The 21,787-nt window shown below is 40.2% G+C and overlaps 2 protein-coding genes across 7 annotated transcripts in view; both read left to right on the top strand.

The window, feature by feature from the left end:
• Positions 1-1,044: 1,044 nt before the first annotated feature.
• Positions 1,045-16,782, top strand: atp8b1 (ATPase phospholipid transporting 8B1). Of its 2 annotated transcripts, none has more exons than XM_028972706.1 (28): positions 1,045-1,297; positions 6,482-6,646; positions 6,772-6,869; positions 7,924-8,037; positions 8,128-8,226; positions 8,403-8,464; positions 8,769-8,841; positions 8,997-9,067; positions 9,613-9,695; positions 9,846-10,004; positions 10,186-10,274; positions 10,354-10,544; positions 10,713-10,921; positions 11,578-11,624; positions 11,707-11,863; positions 11,993-12,181; positions 12,321-12,433; positions 12,607-12,771; positions 13,011-13,122; positions 13,226-13,301; positions 13,431-13,554; positions 13,639-13,924; positions 14,256-14,479; positions 14,573-14,656; positions 14,797-15,042; positions 15,139-15,277; positions 15,409-15,539; positions 15,629-16,782. In XM_028972706.1, exons 2-28 carry the CDS (start codon positions 6,502-6,504, stop codon positions 15,851-15,853), a joined length of 3,711 nt encoding a protein of 1,236 aa, XP_028828539.1. In that variant the 5' UTR covers positions 1,045-1,297; positions 6,482-6,501; the 3' UTR covers positions 15,854-16,782. The 2 variants fall into 2 exon arrangements, with proteins under 2 accessions (XP_028828539.1, XP_028828540.1); XM_028972707.1 differs by lacking the exon at positions 1,045-1,297 and adding an exon at positions 1,333-1,477.
• Positions 16,783-18,793: 2,011 nt separating this feature from the next.
• The window catches only part of wdr7 (WD repeat domain 7), a 125,744-nt gene continuing 122,750 nt past the window's right edge, over positions 18,794-21,787 (top strand). For all 5 annotated transcript variants that reach the window (XM_028972907.1, XM_028972910.1, XM_028972909.1 and 2 more), the window contains exon 1: positions 18,794-18,948. The gene's annotated coding sequence lies outside the window, so the exon portion shown is untranslated. The remainder of the gene's footprint in view (positions 18,949-21,787) is intronic.

Below are 21,787 nucleotides of genomic sequence, written 5' to 3'. Positions count from 1 at the left end.
GGAGTGGGCGGGGCCTCGCCCGTGAGCTTCCGGTCCGTGGGCCGGTGCCGCGCCGCGATTGGGTGAAAAGTGTCGACGCCGTGTGCCAACTGGTCGGTCGTTCCCCGGTAAACGTTCAAATCTGACATACCTTGCGGGGAGCCCTTACAACAGGGGCCACATCCCGCGAGATCGCTTTATGTGGCGCTGTTATTATGGCCCGGCGACACGAAGCGCCGATAGCACACAAACTACATGTCCCACAATGCAGTACTCCGAACAGCCGAATCTGTGCACTGTGCGCTCGGGATGTCAGCAGTGCCGAGAACGCAATTTTATGAAGGAGGTGGAAACGACGGACACTGCAAATATAATCCTAAATCTCACCATATATGCATTAGTTTAACATAATTGCAGATGGCAAAATTTAAATTAAAACTTTTTTATTTTAAGTCTAATATATGTATTTGATTCTATTCTAATGCTATATTTATTTGGGTGGTAGAAGCCTAATGGGTAACACACTCGCCTACAAGAAGACCCAGGTTCAAATCCCACTTAGTACCATTGTGTCCCTGAGCAAGACACTTGACCCTAAATTGCTCCAGGGGGGACTGTCCCTGAAACTACTGATTGTAAGTCGCTCTGGATAAGGGCGTCTGATAAATGCTGTAAATGTAAATTAAATAAACGCCACAACGACGCCCTTTACATTGATCGAATGCATTTACTAATAGTCACCAATGTATCGCGGCTCTTTTATTACTTGTATGAAATGTAGGTTTATTGCAGGTTGGCGCCGCACGGTCATTAGACACGCAGGCGACGTGCCGGAGTGATGACGTCCTTCCTGCGGCCACTAGAGGGCGGCAGGCGCGCAGGGAAGCGGGGGGGGGAAAGCAGGCTCTGCTGCGTTTTAATCGGAGGAGCCGCACCTGTCAGACGTACCCGCCACACCTTTGCGTAAGGCGGGCGCGTCACGTGTCTGCATGTAATCAGCTGCGTGTTTCTCCCCCCTCTCCTCCTCCTCCCCCTCCCCCTCCTCCTCCTCCTCTTTCTTTTTCTTCTTTTCCCCCCACGTTTACAGGTGGCGCCAGGTAACGATGACGATGCGCTCCGTTCTCCGGGCGTAAGTCCTTTGTCGGGTCTGCCGCCTGCCCGCAGACTCACCTCGCCCGACCAGTTCTGCCAGTTTCGTCGCAGGGAGCCATTTCACACGTACCGGGACCCAGACCGAGGAAAGCATGGAGCAATAAACCAGAAGCTGGAGCGGAAAGTTGGCGAGAACGCGCAGTCGCCGGAGTTCGGAGGAAATTCGGTACGTCTTCCTTTTTTTTTTTTATTTCTCTCTCGCCCAGAAATACGCCTTCGTAACCGCGCCGGGTCGCGTTTACCTGGATGCCGCAGGCACGGGTCAGTGTTCGGACCTTCTCTTGTAGCTAAAAGCAACTTTTACATCTGAGACGGCGCCTGCAGCATCACCTGCGTGACTTGTTCAGTAAGTATTACTTCACGCTGACTCCAAACTTCGTAACTTCGTAATGGTTCACGTTACGCCAAGTTGTGTTTTCCATAAAACAAAAAAAGTTTTTGTGAGCTGATCGAACTTAAATTCGCGTTTGTTTTGTGCAATTCAGATGTTTCTCCATGTGTGTTTTTAATATCCATGTGTGAAGTGGGGATAACCTACAAGCCCGAGTGGGTTGTGTCAACCTTAAACATTGAGTTTCGTTTTGTTTTTGAACTGTTTATACAGACTTAGAAAACCCACCGTAATGACCGGTTAATACCCACGTTTACACCATTCTCTGCTTTTCGTATCCGGACGTGTTCGAGCTTTGTCGTCTGTGCGAACCAGGATGTAGGGTTGAGATCCTCGCCCCGCCACGCTGGTTAAGCTCACCTACTTTGAAAACATGGAACCCGCCGTTGCAAATCTAATGATTGCCGTTGGCTTTACCTGCTAGTTTCAGATATTGGTTATTGACCATGATGGTGACCCAATGAGGCTCCCACATGCAGCAGCGGAGGCCGAACTTAGATCTGACAGGGTTTCAGTGTCAGTTCAGGAAACCAGTTCATATGCAAAAGCAGGAGATATTTGTTGTTGTCACTTGTTCTGCTGCAGTGTTGTGAGTTTAGTCATTTGAATTTGTGTGTGTTGACCTTTCCCTGCTGGGAATCTTCCATAGTTTAGCAGCGTTTGAACAACAGCCGTTGTAGTCTACCATGGATTTGACTCAACTCTGATGATTTGATTAGTAATGTTGTCCTGGAGCCAAATCGAGAGCTTTTTAGACACACTGTTGAACTCTTAAGCAAATGTGCGACACTTGAAAGCCCACTTGATATTCATGACTGGAGCCAAAAACTCTTCTCAGACTTGTTGAACCTGTGGGTGTAACAGGTTTCAATGGTTTTCAGGCAGACCACCAGTTGTTGAATTGATTTGGTTGTCCAGGCGTCCCTGTTAGTGAGACTGAACCATATAGAGTGAACAGACTTTTCTGTTAAAAGTATAAAATGTAACGTTAACCACACTCCTCTATTTCCCAGCATGACCTTAATGTGCCAGTATCTACTTCTAAATAGTTTTGGATTCAGGATCTCACTGAGTTAAAAAAAAAAAAAATTCCAACTGTTAGAACCTTTTCATAATATCTGATATTGATACCCAGGTGCATGTTGAGGTCACTTTTGCCATCTCTGCATAAGCCTGGCAGTTTTCCACTGGCAGCCCTGCTTTGTTTCCATGCTGGCTAGATGAATGAGATCACTTTACATATGCAGTTATTCATACAAAGCGTGCATGAAGATTTTTTTTTCCATTTTACAACTACTACACGCACCCTGAAATTATTGCTGCTTTGATGATACTCCTTCAGTAAATGTATACTGTAAAGAGTCAGTTTTTCTGTAATCGTTTGGTATGTGCGGGGAGATCTTCATATCTAGATGTAACAATCACTTTATTTGTTTTTCAACTGCAATGGCCACGGGAGTCTCCTCATGGCGCTTTTGTTGCTAATCTGGGGAGGCACCCTTCTGCTCGGGACTAAAATTTGTCTTTCAAAGTGATGCATATGAGTAAATATTTCCCTTTCAATGGACAAATTAGCAAAGGTTGCTGGTGAACCACATAGTATTTACCAAAGAATATAGGGTCCTGTCATTTTTACATGTTTTACTTTTATTGAAATGAAGAATAATCATAGTTCTAGCCATGCCTGGCATTTTATATATTACACGGAGGGCAGTGTTCTCCATATCACTTAATACCACTTGCTGCTGATCACATATTTATAACTTTCTGTTGCTTTCACTGTGTTGGCTTATGCCATGTGTAAACTGCGGGGATCTGCGCTGTGAGGAACCGCGCAGGAGCCAGTTTTAGGTAAGGTTTCCTGCCAGCCTGAGTGGCGAGGTGTGTGTTTTATCTTACACACCCTCCTCAGGAGCGCACCAGACAAGAGAGGCGTGTTAAATGATGAAGCGGGGGTGGGGGTGGAAAGGGTGTGCGCCGTGAGGTCCAGGGCTCAGGTTTCCGGCCAGCAGGTAAGCATGCTGTGTGTGACCTCCCCATCCCTCCTGTCCCTCCACGGCCTCTGATGCTACTGATGACAACTGCTGATTTACGCAAAACGGCAGTAAGCATTGTGGTAAACGACAGGTTGAGTAACATGTTACTATTAACCTGCACAGGTTGAAGCACATTCCATTCTATGATCTGAGAAATAAATAGCCTAGTTGATGGACGGCATTTTTGTGTTTTTAAAGCTGTTTAATCTACAGTGTACCTATCTAGAGTAAATCTAACACTGATCCTACATGGTTTCTGTTAGTAGATTAAAGTGTTTATTCAGATGTTTTTTTTTTTTTATTTAAAATGCATCTGGATGCTACTCTTTTACCTTTCCATGTCTGGAACAAAATGGAAAACATGAGTGTATTTAATATTATATAATAATGTGGCAAAAATATGTATTCTAAAGATGCATGATAGTACTGCTTTAGAATGGGCGTATAGACAACTCCATTGCCTGTCTGACTGTTATTATAACAGTAATATATTTGTATTGTGATGCGATGTCTGTAAAAAGCTGAGAATAATGTACCCAGGATTCTAAGGAAAATGAAGTTGACCCAATAGTCGTATGTGGGTTTGCTGGTTATTTAAATGAAACTCTTAGACAAACATAGAAGTCAAGATGGCAGTGGCAAGGTGTGATTACTGACTAACGTGTGCTTATGTTGATATAAACTGGATGTAAAACAGACTATACGCACGCAATCCATTTATAATTTCTATGATTGAGGAAGTGACATTTGACACCTGACACGGATGGCATCAATTGAACTAAGTAGGTGGAGTCTGCATTCCTCACATGTTTTCTCCAGGAAAGAGGGCAACCCTCAGAGCAGCTGACCTTAATGGAGTGGGCGTTCTCAGTAACATCATGCTTGGACATGTTCGCTTACACGAATGTGTTCGAACAGCCTTTTCCCCCTCTTATAATACCTCAGCGTGAGTGAACTGAACTGAGGATATTTGTTGTCTTATGGCGTCAAGATCTGCATCAGTCGATGAAGCCTAAACAATGTAACATGTTTTTCTGCTTCGCTCTCTTGACTCCCAGACAAACTGGTTTGAGGAAGAATGAATTGACAAAAATGTTCCTTTTCTTTCATCACTATTCTTGAATAGTCACAGTGAGAGCATGTAGTGCGCAAAGAGTTAAAATGGCTGTTCGTTTCAGTTTTTGCATGTGATAGAAGGCTTCCTTTCAGGGTAAGTTCACTTATACAGAGAGGGCATCCAATTAGACTTGTGCAGACCTGTAATGTTGGCTTGTCTGTATGAGTTCAGTATAGACATGTCAAGAATTGCAGTTTGATACTTTCCAAACACTTTACAGGGTTATCTGATATTTACAGAAAAAAATGAATCTTTACAGCAAATAAGTGTTTTTTTTTTTTTTTTTTTTTCTCTTCAAAAATGTTGAGCAGATATGACTAGGATTTTGTGCAATACAAGAAATTGCAGAATATTTGCTTTAGGATCCGTCTGTTTGCTGTAATATCGTGGTAAGTGTTTGGTTTGGTTGGAGAATGTTTGTTTTGTCTGTACATACAGTGTGAAAAATTATCCAGAAATATACATATTTGTATATTCTAGGCTTGGATTCTTTCATGAATTGGAGTATTTCATATAGTTTAAAGGATATGTTGAAAGTATGAGGGTGGAACTTGTGTTTTGACAGTCTAGTGATGTGTGTTTGAGCTATTGGCCACAGATAGAATGTCAAGTTCATTAGTGTGACATGAATTACATTTTTTTTATTTTATTTAAGATGGCATTTTATGACCAAATGATATCTCCCTTCCATTCATATGGTTACGCACTCAAAATATGTGAAACATATGAGCCACTGAGTCAGAATGGGTTTGGATTATGTGCATGTGCTGATTTCTGAGCAGATGGTACGGATGGTGCACAGACACCAGCATGGCTAGCGGTAAACACGGATCTGCTTAAGCCAGTTTGTTTGAGCATTTAAATATGTTTTATGAACAAACAAGTGTTAAAAGCAGCTTATACATGTACAGTTTTCCTCCTTTCCCCATGTTGGTGTGAGTTTCTAGAGTTCTCACGACTATTCGTAAGGGGGTGTGCTCCCTGAGGTGGGATAATGTCCCAAGTCTGGCTCCAGCAGTCATGACTGATCAATATAAGGTAGTTGCAACTGGCTGCCGATAATGAATCCGACCAGTGCCATAGTTCGGTATAAATGTATGTGATTTTAGAAAATGGACCCTAAATATAATGACTAAATCCTTAAATCCAGAGTTCAAATACTCCAAACCCAATGAATCAAACGAAACAAGCTTTCAATCAGTCAGTAATCTGCCGTTCTCTGCACGATGGGCACTTCTGGGTTTACTAAGTGTAGTATGTGCATGGAAGTGACCAGGGGTGGTCCTAGCCTGTTTGGTGCAAGGCCAAAAAAAAATCTCCACCCACATCTCCATCCTGTAAGGACTGCATGATATACTATGGACAAGCATCGTTTCATTTAAATATTTTCAATAAAATTTTATATAATCACTCGCGTCATACAAATACCTGGTATTTCTCTGCCATTATGGGTGTGACAGTCCACTTTCAGTAGATTTGCCCAGATATGGTTTTATCTGGTATATGGTTATATGTTGATGTATCAGTAAAAGGTTTATTATACAACTTCCTGCTGCTGAGCCTTTGCTTTCAAAAACAGTTTACAGATTATTTACAGATTAAATTATATACCACGATTATATACAATCTATCGTCTATGGTTCAATTTATATTGCGATATTCCATATTGCACAGCCCTAAGGTGCCATAGTGGAGAAGAACACGCTAGGGACCACCCTTTTTAAACTGTATTGTTTTCACCTTTTATACATTAAAATAACAATTGTTATTGCTTTCTACAGTCACATAATAGTTTAACCTTTCCAGGAACCCCCTGATGCTCCAGGATGAGTCGCAGACGAGCAGACTCCCACGGTTCACTGGGGCCAGATGATGAAGTGGTGCCATACAGCGACGATGAGACCGATGATGAGTTGGAACCAAGCATTGACGAGCAACCAGAAGGGCTTCCATCTGTTTCACAACTCAGTGGTAAAGTTAATTGGTGTCATGGACCTTGAGGAATTGCAAAATACTATTTTTAACAGAAAAGTTGTCCATTTGTCTATATTAAGTTAGTTTTCTTTGTGAATCAATTCCCCTGTGTTGTCTTCTAGATCTCAACTGGCAGGTCAAAGCTAATGACCGGAGTTTCTGCAAGCAACCTCAATTTCAGAAAAAATTCTTTTTGTGTTTCAAGAGGTGCAAATATGCTGTAAGTGTTTCACATTTCTGCTTTATGCTGATTGGAGTTTCTATATAGACAAAAACTGATCAGCTGAGGGTTGTGATGTTTTCTCTTAAGTTAATGATAAATAACCACTTGTATTTTGTTTAGGGAAGCAGATACCAATGATTTTTTAATTTTAATATATCTATATTTTTTCATGTCAAAGAGTCTTGGTGGGGCTGTAGTGTTTAGAATGTTCGCAAATCAGCTCAAATTTGATAATTTTTCCAGAATGAGGTCTTGAAGTGTGTGACTGACTGCTGTCAATCATTCATACACACATACACATATATAATCACCTGATTTCAATGTTCTTTGATCTGTGGCATTATTGGCAAGCAGGTGTCTTGGTATGCTTGACACTGCAGATGAGGGAATTTGAAACTTGGCTGTAGGTAGTTTGTCTGCTGTGTACTGACCTCACTGACATGACTTCTTAGCCTTTAAGAAATTAGATTTCATTTGCACTCTGTGGTGTGGATGACCTCACTGGTGGTTCCAGGGATGTGTGGCATCACCTGAATCAAAGGCCTGTCACATTGTGGCCTGAAGTTAATATTTTTCTGCCTCCACGACACAATTTTGCGGAATAATTTTTTTTTTTTACCACTAAGCCTGGAACATTGGAGCACTTGCTTACAAGGCATGTGACTTCTGTGCCTTTCATGCAAGGCACATTCAAATGCTTTATTTGACTTGTCTTATTCCGGTGTTTATCCTGCTCATTGGTCAAGTTGGTCTCTTGGCAGCCACCTTTGTTGTTTTGCATGCATGAAAATTGTTCCTATGCATCAGTTTAGAATGTGTCTGTCTTATCACCTTCTTATGGGGTTCATGGGGAAAAAATAGTATTAATTTAATTCAAAATTTTCACCCTTAACAATCTTTTAAATGCACATTTACATTTGCTTACCAAACCAAAAATAGAGACATGAAAATGAGGAGAGGTAATGATAGGAACTAGATAATGGACTAGAGGGATATTTGGTGTTCATAACTGCATGTCTGTTTTCCTTAATATTCTTTCTTTCTCTCCCAGGGAAATGCAATCAGGACCTACAAGTACAATGTCATAACATTCTTACCCCTAAACCTGTACGAGCAGTTCAAACGCGCAGCAAACCTCTACTTCCTTGCCTTGCTCATTTTACAGGTATGTTTGTCCATACAGTTGCAAGTCAAATAGCACCTGTGTACATTTTCCAATGTGTTTTAACAAAGTATTGGTGATCTATTTGAATAGATCATTCCTGAAATCACCACACTACCTTGGTACACTACTTTGGTGCCTTTGGTCCTGGTGCTGGGCATCACTGCCATCAAAGACCTGGTGGATGACTTGGTGAGTGTTACTTGTTTGTTACTTTGTAACTTTGAAATATATTTTACTTTGTAAAATGAAATATATTTTGGGGCACTAACTGCATTGTTCATTAAAAAGAAACAAATGTGAAGTCTCAGTCTTGTAAATGAAACTGAATCAACCATCAGTCCGCTTACCATTAACTGTTCTTCCAGGCACGACACAGGATGGACAAGGAGATCAACAACAGGAAATGTGAGGTGTTGCTCAATGGCAGGTATGGTTATTTTGAGCTTTTTTCTGAAGCCTGTAATTACCTGTATGAATTTAGTCACTCCTAGAGGTTTCCACACACCCATGAATCATTGTTTAAAGCATTAGGGAAGAAGAAATGGGATATGTGGTCTTCAAATGCTGGCCTTTTTGGTCATTCTTTGCCGGTTTAGCTGATTTGCTCTTTGCTGTTGTCTTTGCCATAGTGTTGTCTTCAATTGGAAAATAGTGAGACATGTTGTTGTGTAATGTCTAAATCTAAATATCCCTCTCATGATGTCTAATTATTATAATATATTTTTTTAAAGGTTCCAAGAGTGTAGGTGGATGCAGATACAAGTTGGCGATGTTGTAAGATTAAAGAAAAATGATTTTATTCCAGTAAGTTTAAGAACATATCCTATAGTGTTTGTTTCTTTCATTACTTCATTCATTTATTCATTCCAGCAATTATTTGTTTGTGTTTTCACCAGCAATTTTTCATTGTCTGATTTTTCATTTCAAACCTTTTTGTTTTCCCATTTGATTTAATTTAGGCCGACATTTTGTTGTTGTCCAGCTCAAATCCCAACAGCCTTTGTTATGTAGAGACAGCTGAACTTGATGGGTAAGATGTCCATTTGTCTGAGAGAAAATGCTGTTGGTACTTTGTTGGACTTGGACTGAAATAATAGCATAATCATTATGTCAATATTACAATAATATGGGGGTTGTGATAAAGGAAACTTTATCTGGATACAGTCTAGTGAATGGTTGGGAGAGGGAGATGTGAGCCAGGGTAAATGGATGTAATGGGACTAGGCTCATTGTTTGTTGTCCTCGGGTTTCTGATAAGAATGAGAAACACCCGTTAATTAAACAACTGCTTCTGTTATAGTAATGCAGATTATGTTAAGATATCTCTATGGCACCTGAGAGTTCTCGGCAGCACGCTTTAACCCATTTTGCTTTTGAATAGTTAAGAAATAAAATGTAAAAGAAGGGGTGTCTAATAATACTCAAAAAAAGTTTGTATGTCTAGATAACCTGGTGTGTTAAATAATCAGTTCAGTTCCTTAAGTGATAATTCATTGAGGCTGAAAATATACACTGTGTGTACACGTGGTTTTGCTTATATTTTTGTGTGTGTGTGTTTTTTTTTTTTTTTTTTAGGGAGACAAATCTAAAGTTTAAAATGGGTCTAAAAGTGACACATGAGCGGTTGCAGGAGGAGAGTCAGCTGCAAAGTTTTGATGGTAATCATGTTCTTCTGTCCTGTCAGACATAGTTAAATGTTCTTTACTGTGTAAAAGGCATGATGATGAGTTTCACTTTCATTCATCCTGTAAGTGATCAAAGTATCTTTGTCTTTCATTCCTAAAATGAGTCTTTATGTTTCTGCTCAGCCCTGATTGAGTGCGAGGAACCCAATAATCGACTTGACAAGTTTACTGGCAACATGCTGTGGGGACGAGAACGTTTTCCTCTTGACCTGGACAACATGCTCCTGAGAGGCTGTAAAGTCCGTAACACTGATGAGTGCCATGGTCTGGTTATCTATGCAGGTCAGAAGGTGCACTTTTATGTTCAGTGTTCAATTGGAGGAAAAATGATTTGGGACATTCATTCATTTATTATTTTGTATAGGGATATGTTTTTAATAAATATTCTGTTAATACAATAATATCAGCAATATGCATTATATGTATATGTTTTAAATTGCACTTGTTTGATTTTCCTGAATAGGATCTGACACTAAAATCATGAGGAATGGTGGCAAGACTCGTTTCAAGAGGACTAAAATTGATTATCTGATGAACTACATGGTTTACACTGTAAGTTAGCATGTTACATGGAAACCTTGAATCAAAAAACATTATTTGTTTGGTACCTCATCCTTTCTCTCCTCTTTAGATTTTTGTCTTGCTGATTCTGGTGTGTGCTGGCCTTGCTATCGGTCACACATACTGGTATCAGGATGTTGGAAGCCGGGCCTGGTACCTGTATGATGGACTCAACCAGACTGCCTCTTACAGGGGTTTTCTCAGTTTCTGGGGCTACATCATTGTCCTTAACACCATGGTGCCCATATCCCTCTATGTCAGGTACAGTTCTATCATCTTCAAACATTCTTCTCCTGTCTTTCTGTCTTTTCACTTTACATCATTTAGTTTAGTTGATGCTCATTTGCAGTTGTCTGTATTCATTCATTACACATATGCAGGGTGGCTTATATGTGTGGCATTGATGTTATTTGACTTCTTGCTGCTTAGTGTGGAAGTCATTCGTCTGGGTCAGAGCAAGTTCATCAATTGGGACCTGCAGATGTACTACTCTGAGAAAGACACCCCAGCCAAGGCGCGTACCACTACCCTCAATGAGCAGCTCGGCCAGATTGAGTACATTTTCTCTGACAAGACTGGTACCCTCACGCAGAACATTATGGCCTTCAAAAAGTGTAGCATCGCTGGACGTGTGTATGGTGAGACATTTACCTTTTAATCTCTAGGTTGAAGAGTAGAAGCATCATGAATAGAAATACCTTACATTTACAGCATTTATCAGATTGCCTTATTCAGAGCGACCTACAATCAGTAGTTACAGGGACAGCCCCCCCGGAGACACTCAGGGTTCGGTGTCTTGCTCAGGGACACAATGGTAGTAAGTGGGGTTTGAACCTGGGTTTTCTGGTTCATAGATGAGTGCTACCCACTAGGCTACTACCACCCCCCTTACATCTATACATCTTTAATCACTGAAATAATAACTGTATTTTCAATTCGTGGAATGTTATATATTGAGTATTGCCATTAATACATTTGTAAACAGGCATGTAAACAGTGCAATGTTTCATAAAATGAGAGTAGCACACAGGGACTGATTAAACTGATCATATGCTTCACGCTACTTGGGAGATGTAACTAATCTTGAGTTTCAGTTACATTTTTTAATTTACCATCCCTTTATTTTGTGAATTTTAAAGAAAGGGTGAAACGTTTTTCCGCTTTGATGGAAATAAATTAATTGACTTGCTGTCTGCACTGAGTTGCAACCAGCATGTATTTTTAGAAGTGTCCTAGAAATTGTTCAATTGTGATTTGTCCTATATGAGTCTTAACCATCTTTTCAACCTGTCAGGTGACCCTAACAATCCTGATGGATCACCAATGGGACATGACAAGAGGGTAATCCATTGTTGTGTTGATTTTTGTGACTTTATTTAGTAAACGAAGCTAAGGTGACTGAATGCCATATTTTTCTCTGCAGCCAGTAGACTTCAGCAGTAACATATTCGCTGAAAAGAAGTTCCAGTTCTATGACCATCATCTAATTTCCTGCATCCAGTCAAAGAAGGATAAAGATGTTTTGGAGTTCTTCAAGCTCCTGTCCCTCTGTCACACAGTTATGGTGGAGCAGAGGGAAGGTATGTGGTTGCCTCGTACACTTCCACACTTCTAGAAATCAATAATTTGTTTTAAGAATTGAACTGTTGAGGAGTTATTTGGTATTGTTTTTGTTCATTTCAATAACTTTGACTTTCTCCCTTGCCCAGATGACCTGGTGTATCAGGCTGCCTCGCCTGATGAGGGTGCACTTGTTACAGCAGCCAGGAACTTTGGCTTTGTATTCCTATCTCGCACTCAGGACACCATAACAATCAGTGAGATGGGCACAGAAACAACTTACGAGATGTTGGCGCTGCTGGACTTCAACAGTGACCGAAAACGCATGTCCATCATCTGTGAGTGCACATTCTGCTTTCATACCATTTTATAACTGAGTCATTCAACATTTGAGATAAAGGAATCATTACAGTATATGACAAAGAGGGAGGACTTGAAATTAAGTGTCTTGAACCATCTCCTAACGTCTGTTGGTAGTAAGGTTCCCAGATGGCAAAATCCGCCTGTACTGCAAGGGGGCAGATACTGTTATCTATGAACGCCTGAGCCCAAACAGCAAATACAAGGATGTCACACAGGAAGCCCTGGATGTAAGTCAAACTTCTTTCAATAGATCATGTGTTGGTTTTGACATTTTGAAAAAAACGTTTTCCTACTGCTGGACAAATTTCAGGGGCATAAGTCAATAAGAGCTTTGGTGACCTCACTTTTGTCATGTTTCTATTAAGCTGATTAATGTGACTGCACTGTGACCCTCTTGTAGGTCTTCGCCAATGAGACTCTGCGGACACTCTGCCTATGTTACAAAGATATCAGCCGTGCAGACTTTGATGCCTGGAGCAGGAAGTACAAGGAGGCCAGCATTGCTATGAGAAACCGAGAGGAGGCTTTGGACGAGGTGTATGAGCAGATAGAGAAAGACCTTCTGGTGAGGAAATACATTAGTTATTTGAAGAGTTTGTGTGGCAGGTTAATGGGGCAGTTACTCATTTGCAATACATTGAAACATTCACTCTTCAATAAAACGTTACAAAAACATAACCATCATAGGTAGATAATCAGACATCACAAATTATTTTCTGGATTTCAGATAGGTAGTGAATTATCATAATTTCTTAAGTTTTCTTTTCACTGTTCAGTGACCCTTGCATACCTTTCATTTTGCAGCTGATTGGTGCCACTGCCATAGAGGATAAACTCCAGGATGGGGTTCCCGAGACCATTGCCAAACTTGCTAAAGCTGATATCAAAATTTGGGTACTGACAGGAGATAAGAAAGGTACAAATGGGGTGCTCTTGAACTCTTCGCTGTTTCTTATTTAATTGTCTGTCGTGTTGCATGATTTAAAAATAAAAAATAATAAATTTGTATCATTCTACAGAAACTGCTGAAAACATTGGTTTTTCCTGTCAGCTGCTGACAGACGACATGCAGATCTACTATGGAGAGGATGTGAAGTAGGTTTAGGCCTGAACACTGTTTTGTTCAGGCCTAACAATACACAGTTCACAGAGTGCATTTCCATAAATATCATAGGTTTCCTCGTTTGAACTTTCCCACAACCTGTATTTCTATCTCTTTGTCAGTGAAAAACTGAGCATGCGACAGAACAGTAGGAGGAATGAACCCTTGGGCAAACCTAAGAAAATAAAAGAACGTTTCTTTCCCGAGGGTGGCAAAAATGCTCTGATCATCACTGGTGGATGGCTGGTAAGCTCTCAGTGACTGAAGTAGTCTTATTCTGTGGTGGAAACAATGTGCTTCAGGCATATCAGAATGTCTCTGTCAACACAGAACGAGATTCTCTATGAGAAAAAGAAGAAGAGGCGTAGACTGCGTCTGCGCCGCCTTGGAAAGAAACCATCTCCCACCAGCCCACAGGACAGCCAGCCAATGAACGACCATGAGAAAGAGTTGCGGCAGCAGGACTTTGTGGACATGGCGTGTGAGTGTGGTGCAGTCATTTGCTGCCGAGTCACACCCAAGCAAAAAGCAAATGTGGTCAACCTGGTGAAAAAGTACAAGAAGGCCATCACACTGTCCATAGGGGATGGAGCCAATGATGTCAACATGATCAAGAGTAAGTAGGAGAAACTTGGCAGCTTGATTTCAAGAAATAAAATAGCTTCAGTGTTTTTCTAAGTACACAGTGACTTGGATTAAAATGTAGCACCTAACATTTATAAAATTTTCAGACCTGGCATGTAGAATTGATTTGGAAAATATCATTAGTATATTGCAAACCATTGTACTTTTCCTATCAAATATGACTGACTATGCAACAATCAGTATATCAGTATGACATTTAAAAGACTTGTGCAGAGGTTAATTGTCTACATTGATTACTGTACTCTGATTAATGATATTTTCTGCAGGACTGAACATCACATCATTGCTTTTATTCTTTGCAGCTGCGGACATTGGAGTGGGTATCAGCGGACAGGAGGGCATGCAGGCAGTGATGTCCAGTGACTACGCCTTTGCTCAGTTCCGGTACCTACAGCGCCTCCTACTGGTTCACGGCCGTTGGTCCTACATTCGGATGTGCAAATTTCTGCGATATTTCTTCTACAAGAACTTTTCGTTCACGCTGGTTCATTTCTGGTACTCCTTCTTCAGTGGATACTCCTCTCAGGTCAGCAGAACATTTCTTTTAATAAAGTTATACTGACTACAATTCATTAAGTATTTTTAAACCGTTTTAAAATTGCCTGATTCACTGGTGCAGGTTGCATATGAAGACTGGTTCATTACACTTTACAACGTGTGCTACAGTAGCTTGCCAGTTCTGTTGGTGGGACTGCTTGATCAGGTACAGGACATTGCATGTTGCTGCTGATATTTGTGTCAGACCTGCTGAATGTGTGTTTCACTGTGCTGTGCTGCTGTGTATCACAAGTGACAATCACTTCACTTTATCACAAATTAACACAATTTTCTGTTTTGCTCTAGGATGTCAACGACAAGCTGAGTTTAATGTTCCCCAAATTGTACCTACCAGGCCAGCAAGGGACATTATTCAATTACAAGAACTTCTTCATCAGTCTGTTCCATGGCATCTTCACTTCGCTCATAATTTTTTTCATCCCATATGGAGCTTTCCTCCAGACCATGGGTCAGGATGGTGAAGCCCCTTCTGACTATCAGTCTTTCGCCGTGGTTACTGCATCATCTCTCATAATCACTGTCAATCTGCAGGTAGATGCTCTAATACATGTAAATGATTTTATTGGAAACATTTACATCACATTCCATTTGGAAATATATACATTGTCACAATTTCTTCTATTACAGATATCCCTGGACACATCGTACTGGACGTTTGTCAACTGCTTTGCTGTTTTAGGCAGTATGGCAATATATTTTGGCATCATGTTTGACATCCATAGTGCTGGGATTCATGTCATCTTTCCTTCTGCCTTCAAATTTACTGGTGACTTTTATTCTTTTATCATTTGTTAATATGAGGCTAATATTATTATTATTATTAACATAATATATGTGGGGGATTTATAAAGTTATTTACATATTAGCAGTAAAATAAAAACACTGTTTCTCTTCTAGGTGTGGCCTCCAATGCACTCAGACAGCCCTACCTGTGGCTCACAATCATTTTGACAGTGGGAATCAGTTTGCTGCCAGTCATCTGCATCCAGTTTCTCTGTAAAACCATATGGCCATCTGTTGGAGACGAGGTACGGCAAAGATCCACGCTCGCTCGCAGTGATGTTAATGTTTCTAAGTGAGTCTGAGTATTAGCATTAAATGGATTGTTATTTGTCAGCTTCAGAGAAATAGGAGGAAGTTTGAGAGGCAGGCAGAGGAGCCACCGAAAGAGAAGCCCACGTTCCAGCGAGGTGCTCGTTCCCGGCGCTCCGCTTACGCATTTTCCCACTCAAGAGGCTATGCTGACCTCATTTCCACGGGACGTAGCATTCGGCAGAAGCCCAGGGCGCGGCGGGACGCACCAGAAAGCATCAAAGAGGCCCCTCAGGCTGAAAATATTTAAGGGTTCCTTATCCCTGCCTGCACTAAAACTCTTGCACTACAATGGCTCACCGAAGACCAACACTGGTTTTATAGTTGTACGTTTGTGTATAACAAATTGTTTGATATCTCAGGATTTTTAGATGTCTTAAATGGCTGGAAACACTCTTCACTGGTGTATGCATGTTGAAAAGACTTGCATTTTGCCTTTAGACTTACAGGTTGCATATATATATATATAAATATATATAAATTTCTTTGCCAGTGTTTCAGTCATTATTAATCCTTTGGACTGGTAAGGTGAAGTGTCTTATTTAAAAATTGTATATTTTTACATTAATATGTGTAATCATCATGGATGACAGTCCTTTCCTATAGGAATTCTGAAATTATGCTGGGAGAATTTTCTATTTTTTACTGGAAACCAGATGTTTACAGAATGTTTTGCATAATTCTACAAAAATGCCAGTGTGTTTTTAAATGTGTGTTTTTTTGTTTCTCCCAGAGCCAAAATCGTGATCTTATGAATCATGACTATGCATTTTGCACCAAGAAAATAAAACGATTAAAAATTCATGCAAGTATTCAGACTAAACAATTGCATGGACGAAGGTTAAACTGAAGTCCATCCTTCTACATAATTTCCAATTTATTCTTAAATTTCTATTATAGACATGGTGGTGGGATACAGTAGCTCACAATATGTCACTTGAAGACAACAGTAAGCAATATGAAAACTGTTACATAAATTATATTATGTCATTGTTAATGTCTTTCTAATCCATTAAGATTACAATGATTTGTAAAGATTACATTTGTGCATTTTCTTATTTTTCCCCTCAGCTGAGCAATGCATACTTCTGTGCCTCAAGAAATGTTGTCTCTTTGTGTATTGTCTGTTTTAAGGTACAGTAAATGTTATAATAAAGAATGTGATTACTTCTTTGTCCAGCTTGAGAGTGCACAACCTTATGTATTTTCTTAAGATGAGCATATTCTTTAGAAACACCATTTCACTTTACAATATAGAAGCTGAATGTGAATTAGGCTTCAACTCTATTAGCCTCAATTCTTATCACTGGAACAGAAACACAAGCCTTATTGGTTAGACAAACTACAGTATTTGTTGATTGCATATTATGCAATTCATATAGTCAGTCATTCTCTGAAGAAGCAATTTTGCTTTATTTTTAAAGTGAAAGTCTAACAGCATAGCACAGTCAAAATGACATCTTTTCAAATTGCATCTTTGAATTAGCTCATTATGTTTCTATAGAACTCATTTGGGTATGTTGAACTTCTAAGCTACATATGGAGCCGCTGTGTTCATTGGGTGATAAACTAATCGCTTGAAATTCACTTGAAATCTCAAACATTTGGCAAATCTTGCAACATTTTCCCAGAATGAAGTTCAAGTGAGTTTTATTGTCATTTCAGCTACATGTGTGTTAGACGGTACATAGTGAAATGAAACAATGTTTCTCCAGAACCAATTATATACTAACATAAAGTGCAAGTAAGCAAGATTTTGTGAATTCAACAAATGGCTTTAATAAACAGGGATCTGTTTTTACAATAAATTCCAGAAGCTTCATAAAGTTGACGTTGACTTCCAAGCACGTTACCAAATTAGCTTATCCTTGTCTACTTGTGTTTGACCATTTAATGTCAAAGACTGACAATATTTGAAGGATTGTAATAATGGAGAGAAACGTTATTAATTATGCTGTTGATGTAATAACAACTGTGTTACATCTTAAATTACAATCCCTTCAGTACATAGCAGCGAACCGATCAGGTCCCACTGCTCAGCGTGTCATACATTCTCACGTTATTTTTGTTCAAAGTCAAACAGTGAATTTAACAATTCAAAGTTGTAATCTACATGATAATAAACGTAGTAATAAGGTTACTTATTGGTTGGTTGGTTACTGGTGGTTGTCCCAACCACAGGGCAGCATTGGCTTAGCAGGTAAGATAACGGAACCGTAGTTGGAAGGATGGTTCGAATCCCAAATCACCAAGGTTCCACTGAGGTGCCACTGAACAAAGCACCATCCCCACACTGCTTGCCGGGCGCCTGTCATGACTTCCCAAATGTCACATTTCATTGTGTCACCGTGTGCTGTGCTGCAGTGTTTCAATCACTTCACTTTCCCTAGTCGATATTTTAAATCCATTCTTTTCCATGAGTTTAATTTAGGAAAACATTTCCAGCTATTTTTATGGGAATCAGTCGATTACGGAAAATATGCCAAGTGGCAGGTTTCTCCAAATATTAAACACATTTTGAAATAATTAATAATATATCAGTGGCAGACTTTCTAAATAGAAGATTTAAAGTTGAGGTGGAGCTGTGTTTTTTTTTAAATTGATTCAGATTGTGAAACAGGACTTTAGATAGCAATGCCCATCACTCAAGGTTTACAATATCCCACAGTTTGATAAATCTCCTATCAATTTCTACATTGATAACATACAATCCGTCTGACTTGGATATGGTCAACATTGTCATTCACTTTACATGGATCGTTAACAATAAAAAAAAACCTTTCACTGAATTCTGCAAATAGGTAAGAGGGATTTATGATGGCATAACTCATTTATTACCTCCTATGTCTTTAGGCCTGTGCTGCCAATTTGTTGCCTTGCACTTTTATACTGTCAAGTTGATCACCCTTTTTAATTACTGTATATGTTTTAAATAAACTTTGTTGAACTCTCTGTGAGAGTTTGTATTGTACCGTATCACTTTTACATTGTGGTATTGTACTATTTTAATTGGTAAAAAATAATTTGTTTTGTTCAACCACATTTGGGATTTATTTTTTATATGATGTTTTTTCCTCAGTCCACGACTATATATTATTCTAGTCGCTTCGCCGCACACCTCAAATTAACGCCGGCGCGAACATGCCCAACAAACGCCTACGTCACTTTCCTCCGACTGCAGCGTGTTTTCGTAAAGCCGTCATCCGATCAGCTGACCGTCGAGGCTGCAGAGGGCAATTAACCTCTGGGAAATAAAAGAAACGCCGTTCTCCCGCGCAGCGGCGGGCAGTTTTTGTGTCAGAAGCGTCCCCAGTAAAGGACATGCACCAGTAGAGTGCGGAAAGGGTGAGTTACTGGCCTCCGCGGAGTAGCGGATTAACCCGGAAGCTGCGACTTGACGCTGTGTTGATGGCCACGACACTTCAGGCTACCGCTAGCGAGCTAGCCGGCTGGCTACTGCCACAAAACCGCTGCTAATTCCTTCCTTTCCTTCCGAAACTGGCCGCGGGGTGAATCGGGCCCGACTGGTCCTTTCGTTTTAGGCGACTGTCTTCGTTTATGTTGAGGATGAGCTGTACAGTAGCCAAGGGCTGATTCGACATTCCTGACTGGACGGATGGCAGGTGCTGCAATATGCGTTTACAAAAACAAAAAAAAAAAACCCATCTGCGACTATCGTTCATTTCTGCTGCTAATATGCCGCAGGAGGGGTTCTCTTCTCCGGTCCTATGAGTGGTATTAACCTAGCGGGTAACACACTCGCCTATGACCAAAAGACCCAGGTTCAAACCCCACTTACTACCATTGTGTCCCTGAGGAAGACGCTTAACCCTGAGTGTCTCCAGAGGGACTGTCACTGTAACTACTGATTGGATAAGGGCGTCTGATAAACGCTGTAAACGTAAATGTCCTTGCGTTCAGCAGTCGGGCAGCCACAGAAGCCCGATCGTCTGATCGAAAGGAGCCGGTGATGAGATCAGCGTCAGCAGCAGAGATTAGCACTGGCGAACGTGTGTTCATGTGTTCTGGTGACGACGAAGCAGCCTCGGTCACACCGGTATCGACTTTCCATGGGCGGGCGATTTTTGTGGAGCGCGCCACCGTAATGTCAGTTGTCAAAATGACTTGAAGCAAATGTTCCTTTGCATCGCGGGACGTCTGCTCCTCATTCTGCGCCATTGCTGTGCTCGATATATTGATTTTGGGATAGTTTATTAAACTTTACCAGTATACACATGTCCTGGCTGAAACTGGGAGTGATTTCTGCCCTAAGTTAGTTAGTAAGTTCATGGCTTGAATCCACTGAGATCCATAGATCTAAAATGTATTACCTTTTATTGTAAAGATTTTAACGATCTTTAAAGAAGTTATTACTTTCACTTCCACCTTTGTTATTAAAAAAATAATGCTGAATGCAAGCCGATCTACAATTGAAATGGAGTGAATCGTTTCAGTTTGAGGAAGTTGAGCTTCCCCCCCCCAGCTTTTCCACGGTTTTAATTGATCACTCTGGAGGCGTGGTCAATAAACTGGCCTGTGACTTTAGTTAGTAGATTTTTTTCCCCCTTTGGTTCTTGTTGGAGGCCGTTTGGGTTGCTCTGGAGCTGCAGGGAATAGCCTGTTTCTGTGGATTTAGTTTTTGGGAAAACTGCTAGTGACAGAATGAAGCTGGTACACGTTGTCAAGATGAAAACTGTGTTCCGGAAGCTAAGGGTTTTCCTGAAAAAGCATGAACTCATAAGGTACCCTCGATGTTTTGTGTGTTTGGTCATCATTGCAGTTAGTTAATGCCTGTGAAACTTTATTGACGTAGTATTCTTAAGTAGCAAATCAATTTTTGCAAATTGTTCAAATGAAATAGGTGTTCATATTAATAATTTCTGTCGTATGCATCTGTGATCTAGCCAGGCTTTTGTTTAGCCTTTAGTTTCTATCATGGCAAGAAAAGGCTGCTGTCTTGATGGCCATTTATCACTGTGCAAAGTACCCTTTGTTCTCATTTTACTTGTGTGTGTTTGTGCACTGTGAAGCCGGTTGTACCATGGGGACCATTTGTTTTATTGGAATGTTATGTCTGGATACAGCTCAATACTAATGTACCAGTACTACTACTCCATTGTAATCAATATATTACACAATCCATGCATACTCTGAATGGGACTTTATTTTATTTGTCTATTTGAGTGTTTGAATGTTTAAGAATGGTTTGACTAGTAAAACAGGCACCATAGCCTGTCAAATAATGGACTAATGTGTATCTGTAGCTACCTTCTAATGAACCAGAATGACCAGTGTTGAAAGTCACTTTTGTCATTCACTCTCCACCTAATTAACTGCATCAATCATTGTGTGCTTTCTAGGTTAGATGGTGTATCTGTGTTCATACTACATGTTAAACTCAAATCAAACTAGGGCTGCACAATTTTGGGAAAAAGACATATTGCAATTATTGAGATCAATATTGCGATATGCGATTGTGATATGATAAAGGACACTTGCTTGTATATCAATGAAAAGTTGCATACTAATAGTAAAATGTTTAATTTCAAAGTGAAACATACAAACTACTTATAACAACCTGAAATGCCCAGTGCTTTCAAAATACAATATTCTACAAAATTAAATAAATCACAAAAAACTATTTTACATTACTGTCGAACGACAAACCCTGGTAAGGTTAAACAACTGTTTTGATTATATTTGGCCATTATAAAATCCCATATTATAGTTCTTACGTTTAACCAAAACGTTGTTTGGAGGCTGACTTGAACACAGGGGTGCATAGCTTTGCTAGCTTATCTAAGGTTAAGATTTGTATACAAAGGTGAATTTTTTTTAGGAAACCTTCAAAGTTTGAGAAAAGTTAACTAAACAGCTAAGAACAGTCTAAATAGTTAATGCCTACGTTTAGCCAAAAGGCTGACTTGAACACAGGAATGCATAGCTTTGTTAGCTTAGCCTAGCTTAGCTAAGGTTAAGACTTATAAAACGGGATTTTATAATGGCCAAATATATTCAAAACAATTGTCCAGCCTTACCTATGAAATGTAATCCCCGGGATCTGGTTTGGAGCGTACAGTGGTTTGAACAGCCCCAAGCAGCACAAGAGTGAGGCATTTTTATGCCCTTCTCTCCATAGACATGTATATGCTTCACGCCACAGCAGAGCCTATTGCAATATGGC

The sequence above is a fragment of the Denticeps clupeoides genome, chromosome 3, assembly GCF_900700375.1.
Source record: "Denticeps clupeoides chromosome 3, fDenClu1.1, whole genome shotgun sequence".
Taxonomy (NCBI): domain Eukaryota; kingdom Metazoa; phylum Chordata; class Actinopteri; order Clupeiformes; family Denticipitidae; genus Denticeps; species Denticeps clupeoides.
The sequence above is the reverse complement of the archived record's forward strand: the minus strand, read 5'-3'. Positions and strand labels throughout refer to the sequence as shown.